General features: G+C 35.1%; 1 protein-coding gene across 1 annotated transcript; it reads right to left on the reverse strand.

Moving 5' to 3' along the window:
* Positions 1-401: 401 nt before the first annotated feature.
* On the reverse strand, positions 402-6,752 carry LOC125861252 (ABC transporter B family member 15-like). Its single transcript, XM_049541195.1, has 7 exons — positions 6,585-6,752; positions 6,453-6,507; positions 6,174-6,319; positions 5,440-5,903; positions 3,585-4,116; positions 2,251-3,054; positions 402-1,775 (listed from the first exon to the last, which is right to left on the reverse strand). Exons 1-7 carry the CDS (start codon positions 6,750-6,752, stop codon positions 402-404), a joined length of 3,543 nt encoding a protein of 1,180 aa, XP_049397152.1.
* Between the last annotated feature and the right edge of the window lie 7,855 nt (positions 6,753-14,607).

Raw genomic sequence — 14,607 nt, forward strand, 5'->3', positions numbered from 1 at the left:
AAAGAATGCAAAAGGGGCTGCAGAATTTTGACATTATTTGGAAATATCGACCTATATGGAGTGGTGAAATCGAAGATAGATCCATGATGGTAGAACTCATAATCAAGTTTTAGTCATATATAGTGAAGAACTAATACTACTAGAAATTCACTGTTTTCACACGGAGAAAACGTTCGGTGGCTTATTTCTAAAGATATTTTGATTGAATCAATGAGAAAAAACTAGTAATATTTTCATACAGGAAAATTAGAAAGTTCCCCACTATTTCAGTAAAAATCCATTACCTACCATGCATTTTCGTAGTGAGCTTATTCAATGGAAAATGAGTGAAGAAATCATGTTCTGAAGCACAAATTTCCCACTAATTCATGGTGGAAAAACCTTCGTTTCTAGTAGTGTAATTAAGGATGATGATTTGCTGAACTAACCAGAGAGTAGTAAACTCCACAAGGCCTTTTAGCTAACAAAGAAGAGTGAGTTCCCTTCTCCACAACTTTGCCTTTGTCTAACACAACAATTGTATCACAATTTTGTATAGTACTTAACCTATGTGCCACAACCACGCTTGTCCGCCCAACCATCACTCGTTCAAGTGCCTCTTGCACTAATTTCTCCGATTGACTGTCCAGTGCACTCGTTGCCTTGTCTAATAATACCACCCCTGGATTTTTTAATAGTGCACGAGCTATCGCGATTCTCTGTTTTTGGCCTCTTGATAACTGCAGTCCCTTGTCCCCACACCATGTGTCATATCCGTCTTTTAATGCTGAGATGAAACTATGGACATTTGCTGCCTTTGCGGCTTCAATTATCTCTGATTCATCCACTTCTTCTGATGCTAGCACTCCATACGCTATGTTTTCCCTTATGGTTCCGGAAAATAATGTTGGTTCTTGGCTTACAAGTGCTATCTGGTTCCTCAATGACTTCAAGTGGTATGATCTTATGTCACGCCTGTCTATTTTTATTACACCACTTAAAGGATCGTAGAATCTTTCTATTAGACCAATTATCGCGGACTTCCCCGAACCACTTTGTCCTACAAATGCTGTTGATTTTCCTGCATTGATTGTTATCGAGAACCCCTTGAAGATGATCACATTAGGCCTGGCAGGGTACGCGAAATCCACCTCATACATCTCGATATGGCCTGTTATTTTCTTTGGCTTGTAACCATCTGAATCCTCTGGCTCGATTAAGGAAAATCGATCCAATGTTGTGAAGACTGATCCAACAGCATCCTTACCTCTGTCGAGATCCTTAGACATTGTTCCTAAATCCGCAATGACACGCCAATTGCTAATTAAAAGCACCAAGATTTGGAACAGGGCTTGAGCTCCAATATAGCCTTCTACCATGAAATATCCACCAAACCAGAAAAAGAGAGCCCATGTACATAACTGGAGACTGATGGTAGTGCCAAGTACTATTCCCGACAACCATGACTGTTGTATATTTTCGCGTAGAGGGCCTTCTTGGGCTTCTTTTAGCATTTGAAGAATTCGACTTTGGGAGTTGAAGGCTGTTACAGTCTGTAGATTAGTAACTGCTTCAGCTGCTAACTTGCTGCTTTCTTCTTGAGCCTTGATGGATTTTTCCAACATGCTTTTCAATAAAACCCGCCTACAATAGATGGAGAAAATGATGAAAGCTTGAACCACGATCATAACCAATCCCATTCTCCACGCGATAACTAGGCCAACCGCGCAAGCTATGGTCATCCCTGCAATTGTTTGAATGAATAATGACATCCTGTCCCCAACGAAAGACCTCACCTGCACAATTATAAAAACAGAACATGTTGTCATTACTTATTTCACGCTATATGACATTATTTCCTTTTTAGTCTGATAAAAAAGAACGAGACTTTTATATAGTTGGTAACTCTATCAACTTCAATTTTTGTTCTGAAAATGGGCCTGATATAACCCTCAACTTTATCATTTAGAGATGATACACCCATTGTTCTAAAAGTGGCTCACATATACCCATTTGTATTACAGTAAGGGTATATGTGAGCCACTTTTAGAACGAGGAATATATCAGTTCTAAATCGCAAAGTTGAGGAGTATATTCAAACTCTTTTCCCTTTCTTTTTTCATCTGTAGTCAATGAAATGATCTTAGAGTCACAGAAATGTCATGAAGGTCTAAGACCACAAGTTCGAGCTAAATGTGTATCATTCTGAAACAGTATATGATTAGTCAAAGACCGTCATATAAAATGAATATGAAAGAGTAGACATCGTACCACACTGGCATCATCGGTAAGTCTAGAGCATATTGCAGCAGTGGAATTCTGTTTCTTGTCATACCATCCAACTTCGAAAGTAAGCATCTTGGATAACATCCTCTCTCTGACCCTTTTAGTCAATCGCTCTCCCATGACTGCGAAGTTATAATGCTGAAGTACATTGAGAACAAGGGTAATAAATGCCATCCCCAGGAAAGCCAGAGTATATATCTTAGTCTTTTTCTTAATCTCGTCATGACTAGGCGAGTAAGACACTGATATCAATGCCCCCATCAGAAAAGCATATATCGGTAGAACTCCACCAACTAATATTGCTCCTATACAACCTAAAGTTGCTTGCTTCCATTCCGGCAAATTCATAGCCAAAAGCCTTTTAAATGATCCTTGCCCTGAAGTACTCGGAACTGAAGTATCATCTTGATTTGCAATTGAAGAAGATTGTTGTGAAGAGGCAATAGTCGCTCCAGTAGGTTTTTCAGTTTGTTGTAGATGGACTAAGGAAGCGTATAGTCCTTGATTTTTAATTAGCTCATTGTGTGAGTCAATTTCCTTGACCTGTCCATTTTGGACAAAGGCGATAAGGTCAGCGTTACGGGTAGTGGAAAGGCGGTGTGCTACGATGATTGTGGTGCGGCCAATGGAGGCATTGTCTAGAGCTTCTTGCACCACTATTTCTGATGCAGTGTCAAGTGCACTGGTTGCCTCATCTAGGAGGAGTATTCTTGGTGACTTGATAATGGCTCTTGCTATGGCTATTCTCTGTTTCTGTCCCTCAGACATTTGTATACCTTTCTCCCCCACCTGCATGTATGTTCTTCCAAACTATTATTTTTTCGAAAGTGACCTGATCGTATAAATATTTTTGTTTTACACCAATAGTGCATATAACTAATTAAGTACTGTAATAATTTAGTGCATATAAATTGCTACATATTCAATAGTATTTACATAAATGTCTCATATAACTTTATTCAACTGACATCTATGCCTTCCAACTTTGGGTGCGCACACAAGTAGAGACTTAAACTTGTATAAAGTTGAACACGTAGGCACACGCATCCTATATGACGTCCTACGTGGCATTTCGTATGAGATACACTCGAACTGATTACTATGACGTCACGGAGGATGCATATGTCTATTTGTTCAACTTTTTACAAGTTTAAGTGTATACTTATGTACATCAAAAGCTATAGGGCATAGATAATAGTTGAAGCCAAGTTAAGGAGCACGTTACCTGAAAAATATTTTCCATGAAAAACATTTTCCTACCAAACACACCCCATGTGTCTAAATACTTTGAGAATATATATAAGACATTTTACTCATACCTTGGTGTAATAACCCTGAGGCAATTTACATATGAAGTCATGAGCATTGGAAGCCTTTGCAGCCTCAATAACTTGTTCCATAGATGCATCCTCCTTGCCAAAAAGTATATTTTCTTTAATTGTGGTTGCAAAAAGTGCAGGCTCCTTGCTCACCAGACTCATCTGATACCTCAGCCACTTAGGCTGCAGCTTATTAATGACGACTCCATCGAGAAGAATCTCTCCAGCCATCGGATTATAAAATCTCTGCAGCAGTGCTATTACAGCGGATCCACTTCCTCCTACTAACGCCACTGTTTTCCCTCTCGAAATTTTTAGGCTAAAATCTTTTAGTCCTGTGCTTTCGGGCCCTGATGGGTACGCGAATTTAACGCGTTTGAATTCTATTTCCCCTGTCATGTTATCCAATGCTTGGCCTTCCATGTTTTCTGAATCAATCTTGGGCACCGTTTTCATTACTTCCATTACACGTTTATTAGCTGCTACTGCTTCTGCAAAATCCTTTATGTTTAACAAACTAGAACCCAATCTTCTGTTTGGAGGGACAAAAAAAACATGTAAGATGCCATGTAGGTGTAACACATAAAAGGCATAATATATAAATGTGTTTTTTTTTTAACTTGACATCATTTCACATTTATCTCCTCCAACTTCGTGTGGTGTGCATAAGTAATCACTTTAACTTGTATAAAGCTGAACAAATAGACACATGAGTCTTACGTGGCATGATACGCATAGGACAACACGTAGGATGAAAATTGTCATGTAGGATGCGTGTGTCTACTTGCTTGTCCAACCTTATATAAGGTTCAGTGCTTACGTGTGCACACTCAAAGTTGGAGGACATAAATTTAAACAGAGGTCAAGTTACATAAAACATGTCATTTAACTTGGCCTTGATTGATACCTATGCCCTCCAATGCAAAACTAGATACTTAAACTTATAAAGTTGAAATAAACACACATGTTCCATGTGGATTCCTATGTAGCATCTCACACGAATTGATATGCAGGACGTCATGTAAAATGTGTGTGTTTACTTATTCAACTTTATACAAATTTAAATATTTATTTATACATATCCAATGTTTAAATGTATAAATTAATTAAAATAGTGGATTTAGGTTATATGCATAGATCATGCAATGATTTTTACTGGTATAATATATAAATGTGTCATTTAACTTGACCTCATTTCATATTTATGTCCTTCAACTTTAATTTGAATGTGCACAAGTAAACACTTAAACTTATATAAAAGTTGAACAAATAGACGCATGAGTTTTATGTAGCATAATACACATATGACACCACGTAGGACGCAAATTGTCACGTAGGATACCACGTAGGACGTGTATGTTATTTGTTCAACTTTATACAAATTTAAATGTCTACTTGTGCACACTCAAAATTAGAGGGCATACATATAAAATGGTGGTTCCTTTCCATTTTAATAGAGTACAATATATGTCATACAAGTAGACTATTCTTTCCATCTCAAAATATATGGTGGTTTGTTTTTAACGGGAAACAAAGTTTCAAGAGTCCTTTTTTCTTTCTTAAATTCCGTGTCAGGTTAACTACTCAAATAAATTTGAACGAAGAGAGTATACAGAAATTTCAGTAAAAATCACTACAAGAAAATAAGAAATTAACAAAGGACAAACTTTCCTAGTTAAACAACAAATATCACATGCTAATCTCATTTAGTGATGGACGATACAAAAATTCAATTATTTAGGAGCTATTTAGCAACAAATTCTAATTATAATAAAAGGTGTAATAACTAATATGCTTTCACATGTTATGCAATAATACTGATAAAATATAAAAAAGAAAGGGTAGAGATAATTACTTTCCACCCCAAAAAATTGCAAGGGTGACCATACAGACATTGCCACCATGAACTCCATTGTACATAACCAATATGCTACCATAATAAGATAGGAGAGCTGTAATTGCAAAGGCAGTGACAAAGCCACAACTCCCAAAGAACAATCCTTTAACTAAGCTTTGCTTTACTCCCAATTCAACACATCCTTCAAGTGCGACACAATAATCTTCTATACTTTTTCTTTCTCCAACAAAAGAATACACTGTTCTAATTGAAGAAATCCATTGTTCCAAAATGTTTCCAGCTTTATTAGATTCATCCCTCACTTTTCTTGATATTCTCTTAAGAGCCCTTCCATAAATGATACTTGGTATCATCAACAAAAATAATATTGAAAATACTACTAATACCAGCCTCCAAATCATCAAGAATCCTACCACGTATGCTCCAATAAAATTTGACATGTCCCTCAAGAAAAATGGAACCTATTTTCAATATTATAAAACATAGTCACATATTAATATGAGAATTTGGGGGCAAAAGTTAGGTGGACGCAAGGGGTTCAGTTGAATCTTATCAGTATGAAAAATTAGCAAATATGAATTTCTTATATTTATAGAAATTATCGAATCTTCATGAGATACATAAGAGATGATTCTAATACACAATCTCCGATGATATGTCAAAGTGCAAATTAAATGAAGACACATGATATCTGGATCCGAAATAATAGTTAAAAGTAAAAAAGTGCTTACCTTTTCACCAATCCAATCTTGAATTACTAGACAGTCATCAGAAACACTGGCCTTGAAGCCAACATCTTGTCTTAAAACTGCTTTCAAGTATCTAATCCTTAGCCTTGAAACTTTTCTCTTTGCTGTTCTTGTCCAACAAAAACCCTCTAACAAAATACTAATAATCATAAATTCATAATATAAAACAAATTAAAAAAATAAAATCCTTACGAAAGAACGTACAAATTAAAGTAATCAAGATCGAATTTATTTATATTGAAAAGAGCTGATTAAACAAACCTAAGAAACACGCGATCCATTTTGCACCAGCAATGTAAATCAACCACCTAACATTCTGCAAATAACCAAAACTCTAATGATTAATCACTCCCATAACGATAGGTGTGCGTTCAAGTCTTATTGTTTACTTACCTCGTTAATATTGTGCATAAAGTTAAGGGCATTTGATGTGTCTGCACCACCAATAATGTTCATGAGTTTGGCGGTGACTATTAGCGCGATCGAAAAGCAAGTACCATCTCCAACCGCCCCAAGAAAACCTAGAGTTATCAACAAGATATCAACTCCATCGGCATACATGAAAATCATTTTTCACTTACCCTAATGTGTTACTGTATATGCTGTTAAACACTAATGTCTATATTTAAGAGTGAATATTATTAGTTTTAACAGGACTTTCTAATTTTCAATATATAACATTAGATTTTTTTTAACAATATCTAACAAATAATGAATTAATTAAAAAATGGAATATAAATTAAAATAATTTTTAATCAACAATATATTTTCCTTAATTATAGTGTTTTATAACCGTAGGATATCAATATCCTAATTTTCTCTCAATTACTTAGTCAGTGTTTTGGTTGTTATCAATCTTCTAATTAATAATATCAATCTGTTCTTCCTTCATCCTTGTTTGTAGTTGCCACTTTTTATGGAAAAAAACGTCAGGTACTTAATAGTGTTTATTCAGATTCTACGTGTAATTTTTACTGCTTTGAAAATTATTTTTGTTGATATCATTATTTTGGTGTTTTTTATTTGAAAATTACTTTTTTTCAAAAAATAAATTAAAATAAGCATTTTTATTTCTAGAATCTATTTTTTTTTTTGGAATATGGATTTTTTTTATAATTTTATTTAGATGCATAATTTTTGTTTATATGAATGTGCATGAAGTGAACAACGGATTTCGGTTTGAAAATACTGCATCATTTATAATTAGCATTTTATATACAAGAATTTCATAAATCTAAATCTAAAACCTAAATCGCTAAAATAAATCAAGTTTACCCGTTTGTATATAATCTTCATATTGAATGGAATGAGTATACCTTGTTACATATTATTTCACACGATAAATTCAAAAAAAAATAAAATCATTTATTGTCTATAAAATGAAAGTAATTTAATTTTTAGTTAACTTTAACTAATATTATTGAAATCAATTTATATACCAAATTTACACATTATAACAATATTATTGAAATCAATTTATTTACCCATTTTATACATTAAATAACGATATTTTTTGGTACCTTAATGCATGTAGTTTTTTGGTACCTTTATCTGGGCGAAAAGGTACTACTTTTTAACTCAAGACTTAAGTTATTTCTCGAAAAACTAAGGTCGAAATGGAGTGGTCCTTTTGAAGTGGTGAGGATGACGCAACATGGTGCCATAGAACTTAAAGGCAAAAATGTCCCGTCATTCTTGGTAAATGGGCAAAGGGTCAATCACTACTTCGTGAAGATACGGATCGTGATCGAGAGGCTCTTAAGTTGAATGATGAATGATCCAAGCTGAGTCGAGCCGCGACATTAAACCAGACGCTCCATGGGAGGCAACCCATGAACGATATGTACTATGTAGTTAGTTGTTGGCTTTTGAAATTTTCTTAACTTAGTTTCAATTCATAGGATCTAGTGAAATTTTGTTATTTTTAGTATTAGATAGTTAGGATTTCAATTATTTGCAACTTATTTTGTAATAGATAGGAAAATAATAATAATAATAATAATAATAATAATAATAATATATATATAGGCTGGCGTACTGGATGGCGCGGCGAGCCAGGTCGGAAACTACAGAGCAAGTGTCCTGGCGCATTGAGTGGTGCGCCACGCTAGGACCAAAACTGGAGAGCGCCTGTCATGGCGCAATGATGGTACGAGGCGCCCATATCGTGCAGATTTGCAGCTGGGTCAACCTAAAATGGATCTAAACCCGACCCTTCCCAGCCCACCCTTTTAAATTCCCACCCCATTAAAATTCCACCTCTCTTCATCTCTCTAAAACCCCCAAATCGACCCCCACTCTCCATATTCTCTCAACTCTTCAATTTCTTCTTCTCCCTTTAAATTCTTTCCCACACGACCCCAAATCCTCCATTAATCTTCCACCAAAGTTTCTTCCTTTCTATTTTTCTTCATCCCCAACCCACACTAATCCCTAACAACTAAGAAAATCTAAAACCAATTCACTCTATACCCATACTGCCCAACCCGACCCCCTTTTCTTCTTTCTCTCTTTTCTCCCTCTTGATAGTTCTCTTGGCCCCTAAGGGTAAAAATGTGGATGGTGGAGCGGGTTTTAAGAGGTCAAGGAAGGGTGTTGTTTTCAGTTCTTCAAGTAGCCAAACTCCGTCTCAAAAGTTTGGCAAGCAGGCCGTTGAACAATATGGCAAGGAATGGTTTGAATGCCAAAAAGAAGCGAAATATCTTGGGGACGAGTATGTAGATGAGGTACGCTTACAAGTTGAATTTCCAATAATTCATGAAATTGTGTGTAATTTGGGGTTGCACTATGTTTTTGAAAATCAAGGGGATTGTAATCTCACCTTGGTAAGGGAATTCGATGATAATTGGATCATTAAGACACGCTACAATAAGTCGGTACCAATTCGCAATAATACGGTTCACTTTACCTCTAAAGTGTTGAATGTGTTTTTGGGCACACCCCAATATGATGCTGATGATTATAATAGGTTGAAAGAAACCTCTCCTTATAGAGACATTAGACATACTTTGTGTGGGATTGATTATACGGCTAGGGATCGCAACAAAGATACTGGTAGACATGCCACTCTCCACTATACTAACCTAAACCAAGTGGCCAGCGTATGGTTGAAAATTGTATGTAGTGTCCTCTTATCGGGTATGCACACCTCAGATGTTACTAGGGAGTGGGTGGTTCTGGTGTACATGCTTATGAAAGGTATTCCAATAAATGTGGGGGGCTGTGCTGCGGCAGAATATGATGAAGTTTCGTAACAATAAGCGGTGGAGGTTTTGATATGGTAGTTTGATGATCCGATTTCTCTGGGCGGAGGGAATCGAGGAGGAGAGTCTTGATATGACTATAGCTAGGGACCGTACCTCGTATGCAATCTGTTGGATGTGATGCGCACAAAGGCTCAAGATATGTCACATGGATCTGTCTTATCGACACTGAAGAGGCAAGTGTGGGATGACAGTTGGATGGCTAGAATGTTTGGCATGGCAGAGTTGCAGCTTCGGATCAGGGGTCGCCCTGTTACTGATGAAGAGATAGAGAGCTAAGCCGAGCGCTTCCCGCTAATAGATAGTGCAATTTATATGTGCAGGATGGATCCGACAGGAGCCGGTCGATGATGATTAGGCTACCGCCGAAAAGACGATCGATGAGAAGGACAACGATGCTGATGTTGAGGAGAATGATGCTTATTTGATGGCATTCGATTGTGCCATTGATGTGACGGATGGTCATGATGATGACGACTAGGCCTAGAGGCCTAAAGGAGTATCTCTAAATCTATACTTTGTGTTGTGTGCACTGAGGACAATGTTATCTTTAAGTATGGGGTAGGAGATGATTCTATTTGTATATATTTTACTGCTTCATTGAGTCTTTTCTATTTGAGTTCCTCGACTTTTGCTTTTGGTACTTTTCCTGAGGATAGTCCCATTGAATTGACTAAGAGACTAAGTTGAGGATGGCTATGTCAGAAAGTGCTTAAATATTGGCCCTAGTCCCTAGTGGACATTGTGCACCTCAACTGGGCCTACAAACGTAAGTTAAGGGTGGCTAGTGTAAAGACAAATAAAAAAAAAAGTAGAAGAAAGGCCAAAGCTTGAAATAAAAAAGGGAAAATATTCATGAAGTGTGTATTAAAGGAAAAGAAAGGCTAGTAAAGATGTATGTCTGGAAAATAACAGGTGCATTAGGGAGGTGTAGTCACCAACTATATCCTAAATATTTCCTACCCTACCTTAAGCCAACATTACAACCAAATAGAAGTCCTCTTAATTCCATGAGAAATACTTTGTGAAAATGAAAATACACCAAGGACAAGCGTATGGAATGTGATGATGGGTGAGAACTTCTTTTGTGAGAGTGAGTGAAATGTTTGAAAAATAGGCCTTATTCTAAACTACAACGTGCAATCGTGTTGATTGTAGGAGTGAAAGACTATACCAAATACAAACTGGTGAGAGCATTCATGACATATGTTTGGGTATGTCGTACTTGGTGTGTTTGCATAAGGTTTCATTATCCTAGGAATATGGTAAACGAGTCATTCTTTGAGCTTATGTGTTGATGATTGGCATACTGTAATGGAAATTTAAAATGTTAAGTGTTGCATACAATGTGAGCTACAAAAGCATGATTAAATATGTTTATTTGATTTTAAGGCGGGTTGATAAGTCCATAGGAAGCGAAAATGAGTTGATGGTTAGAGGATTGTTCGAGGAAGAACAAAGGTACAAGTGTGGGATGGTGATCTTAGGCTTATTTATATGCTGAAATTTCCAGTAAATGCATGCATAGGTTTGAAATTAAGAATAATCTTAAGACTATGGACTCTGTTTTGTCTAACTTGCTATGATTGTGCACTAAAACATGTGATAAGGTGGTGCGGGAACTTTCACGGTCAATGAAGTCAATAAGCAAAGGAGGAGTAAAAGGAGCATGAAGATGGATCAAGGAAGTGCAGTGTGGCGCACTGCCTGGCGCGAGATACCAAGGCCACAACTACTGCGACCTCCTGAGGGGCACTGCATGGCGCGAGGCGCCATGGCGAAAACTTCTGAAGCGCTTCTCAGGTGCACTGTCTGGCGCAGCCTGCCAACGCATGAACTACTAAAGGTTGTAGATGGCGCACTGTTTGGTGTTGCGCCCCAACCTGTGTCTGACGTGTCCAGCGAAAGTTTATTTAATCAGGACTCCTTTTTAGATTAGATTTGGAAATACTTTTCCTAAACTCTATAAATAAGACCCTAGGGTTATTTTGTTAGGGGTTCGACTTTTTTTTTGTGTGCAAGAGCAAGGATTAAAGTTTTGTATTAGATTTCAATTCTCTAACTCTTTCTTTATTTTGAGAATCGCATGAACAGTAGTCTTTTGAGGTTTTTAAAGATTATGAGTGGCTAAACGCCCTTGTTTTGGGGCTGTAGCTACGAATGATTGTTGAGTGTCAATGGTTTAATTGAATTAATTCATGGTTATCTCTTTTAAATTACTTTTGTGTTCTTGTTTTAATATTTCATGCTTGATCACCATAGAAATAAATTTCTTGTCTACTCTTAAACTCGGGAGACGCTAAGGTAGATAGACCAAAGAATATATAAAGCTTGATCTTGATCCATTAAATTGAGTTGATTTGTGTTTAGGAGTGACTTTCAGACGAACACCTAGCTTGGTTACGAAATAGGATGAAATATAAATGCTCGCTAATTAGGACTGTCTATCCCTGTTCTACGTAGTTAGACAACTAATTGGAGTAGGCGATTAGAGGTCGGGAGACCATGATCATATCATCAACCCTGTAAACCAGTAACTTCATAACCTAAATTAGTTCATTACCTGAGATACGATACATGAAATCCAATGCAAGCTGCAGCCTTGGAATTGTCTCTTACTTGCTCAACATCAATCTGAAGTCGTTTGCATTAGTTACTATATTTCTTATTTTAGTCGTAGTAGTAATAAATAATCTCTAAACTTTTTTAAAGATACTTTTGTGAGTTGTGGAATTAAGATAGTGAATATAAATTGATCGTAAGTCCTTGGGTACGATAACTCATTTCTAAAAGGAACTATATTAGTTGCGCGATCACGTACACTTGCGTGTGCAATTGGGAGCAACATTGGGCCAGAAAAGTGGTAAACAAATGTTATGGGTTGTCACCTGGTATAATTTTCCCTAATTTTATTTTAGTTCAATCTCAACTCTTTCAAGTTTTAACCCATTTAAAAAAGAATCCTCAATTGAGATCAATTTAATCTCCAATTTCAACTTGTTTAAGACTCTTTGTTTGCATTGATTTAATGTATGTTCCTATATTGAAGGTATAAATTATGATATATTTTATATCTTCTAGGATTTTTCTATCTATTTGTAATTTTTTATTTAATTTCTTGAGTTGAAATTTAAATTGTGGTTATAAAAAATTAAATAACAATATAATAAATAATTGAGATTAAGTGGGTGAAATTGAGCTGGTCATAACCCAACTCAATTTTTGTTTCAACCCAATTTAATATCTCTAATTTCAACTCGACCCTCCCATTTGACACCTCTAATTAGAACCATTAATCTTTTCAAGTCGTTCTAAAACAGAATAACATATTTCTTAGTAAATATTTAGCCTAATATTTTTCATTTTGTTCTTAATGAAAAAAGGTTATAATCACATAGATATTATGTCATATTTTAGATCATAATTTATTATTTACATTCCATATTAATTCAAATTATGTCATATAAATTGAAATTGAGAAAATTGTACTTCCTTCATTTAAAAAAAGAATGACATGCTTTCTTTTTTTATCTGTTTGAAAAAGAATGACCTATTTCCTTTTTATTTTTGGCAACATTGTAATTTCAATTTTCCACGTGACATGTTTAAGACCACAAGATTAAAGAACATTTTGATACATTTGTCATAACTTTAATTTAAGACCACAAGATTGAGAAATGTTCTTTATGTTTTTAAATGTTGTGTCAAGTTAAACTAGACCATTCTTTTTTAAATGGAGAAAATATATAAGAATGAAATACATGGTCGAAAATCAAAAAAATATTTGGGAAAAATTATAAGGTCAATTGCTTTATTTGTGTTAAAATTTACTATTAGTGTAGCGTTCATATTTGACCTATATACAATGATCAATCCAACACAATACTATCCCTCCACCATCTTCATATTTTGGGTTTGCTTTCCTCTTAGTGTTTCATGACTTATTGATATTCAAATTCTTGGTGAATTAGCTATGTCTGTCACGACCTGAGCATACACTCTGGACGTGGCCGACACTCGAGAACCATTGCTAGTCCCCATGCGAACCCTCATCCTGGCTGGCTACAAGCGAAAGACTAACTCAAGCATACATAAGCTTAAAACTGAATTAAAGTCATTGAACTCCAATAGTGAACTTTAAGAAAGTCTGAACAATACTAAAAAGAAAGTAAATACAGAAAACTATTCAACTCTGTCCATCTATGAAGCCACTACTATTATAGAAAGATATTAGGACAAGACGCACGACATCTCAAAATTTCTAACTGTAAGATAAAGGGAAAGTCCTCCAAAATATAAGAAGGCTCACGAAGCTGACTGAAATATCCATGACCTCAACGAAATGCTTGCTGATGATCTTAAATATATGTATTTGTATAATGAAATGATGCAGGCCAAATGGCTCAGTACATGGAATGTACGAGCATGTAATGGGAATTCTAAAGCATAAATATAAGCTTGAACTAGATAAAAAGGAAACATACTTACCTCTTCTCAACTCACTAAACTAAACTCAACTCGAGAATAAGATACTCAACGCAAAGATTAGATACTCAACTCAAAGATATGATACTCGACTCAAAGGTACTCAACTCAAGATACTCAATGTTGACACCCAATTTTGGACCTCCACATTATAGATTAATCATCGAGCTTCTTCAATTTCAAACGATTTAAATAATTAGTTTTATAAAATTTAAAATAAATAAATAAATAAATAAATAAATAATAACAATAATAATATAGTTCGCAAGTTATTTTAAATAGTCTTGTCACTTTTTTATAATTTTTAGATAATATATATCTTTCACATAATTATGTATATAATTAGTATATTTTATGAATATTCGAAAATCGTCTCAAAAAGATTTTATATTTTAAATATTTGGTTAATTATTTAGTTATATAATAGTTCATATATATATATATATATATATAATTAGTTTTTTTATTAAGTTGATTATTTTATTTTGTTAAGATTAAGAAGCTCGTTAATTAATTAAAATTAATTCATCTTATTTAAGTTTTATGTCGAATTTGCTAATTAAATTCAATTTGACTAACTTCTCAATTTAAGTAGGCTAAGTTTGCAATCCTTTGGCCTTTTTATTAATATCCTTAACATTTATTTTAAATATTTCAGGCCAACTTTG

This window comes from Solanum stenotomum, chromosome 4, assembly GCF_019186545.1.
Source record: "Solanum stenotomum isolate F172 chromosome 4, ASM1918654v1, whole genome shotgun sequence".
Classification (NCBI taxonomy): Eukaryota; Viridiplantae; Streptophyta; class Magnoliopsida; order Solanales; family Solanaceae; genus Solanum; species Solanum stenotomum.

Bases quoted from the DNA above. Each gene is read 5' to 3' on its own strand.
- LOC125861252 (XM_049541195.1), bottom strand. From the start codon at position 6,752: ATGTATGCCGATGGAGTTGATATCTTGTTGATAACTCTAGGTTTTCTT. The intron at 6,508-6,584 runs GTAAGTAAACAA...GGTTATTTGCAG, and splicing joins TTATGCACAATATTAACGAG to AATGTTAGGTGGTTGATTTA. The intron at 6,320-6,452 runs GTTTGTTTAATC...GTATTTTGTTAG, and splicing joins ATGGATCGCGTGTTTCTTAG to AGGGTTTTTGTTGGACAAGA.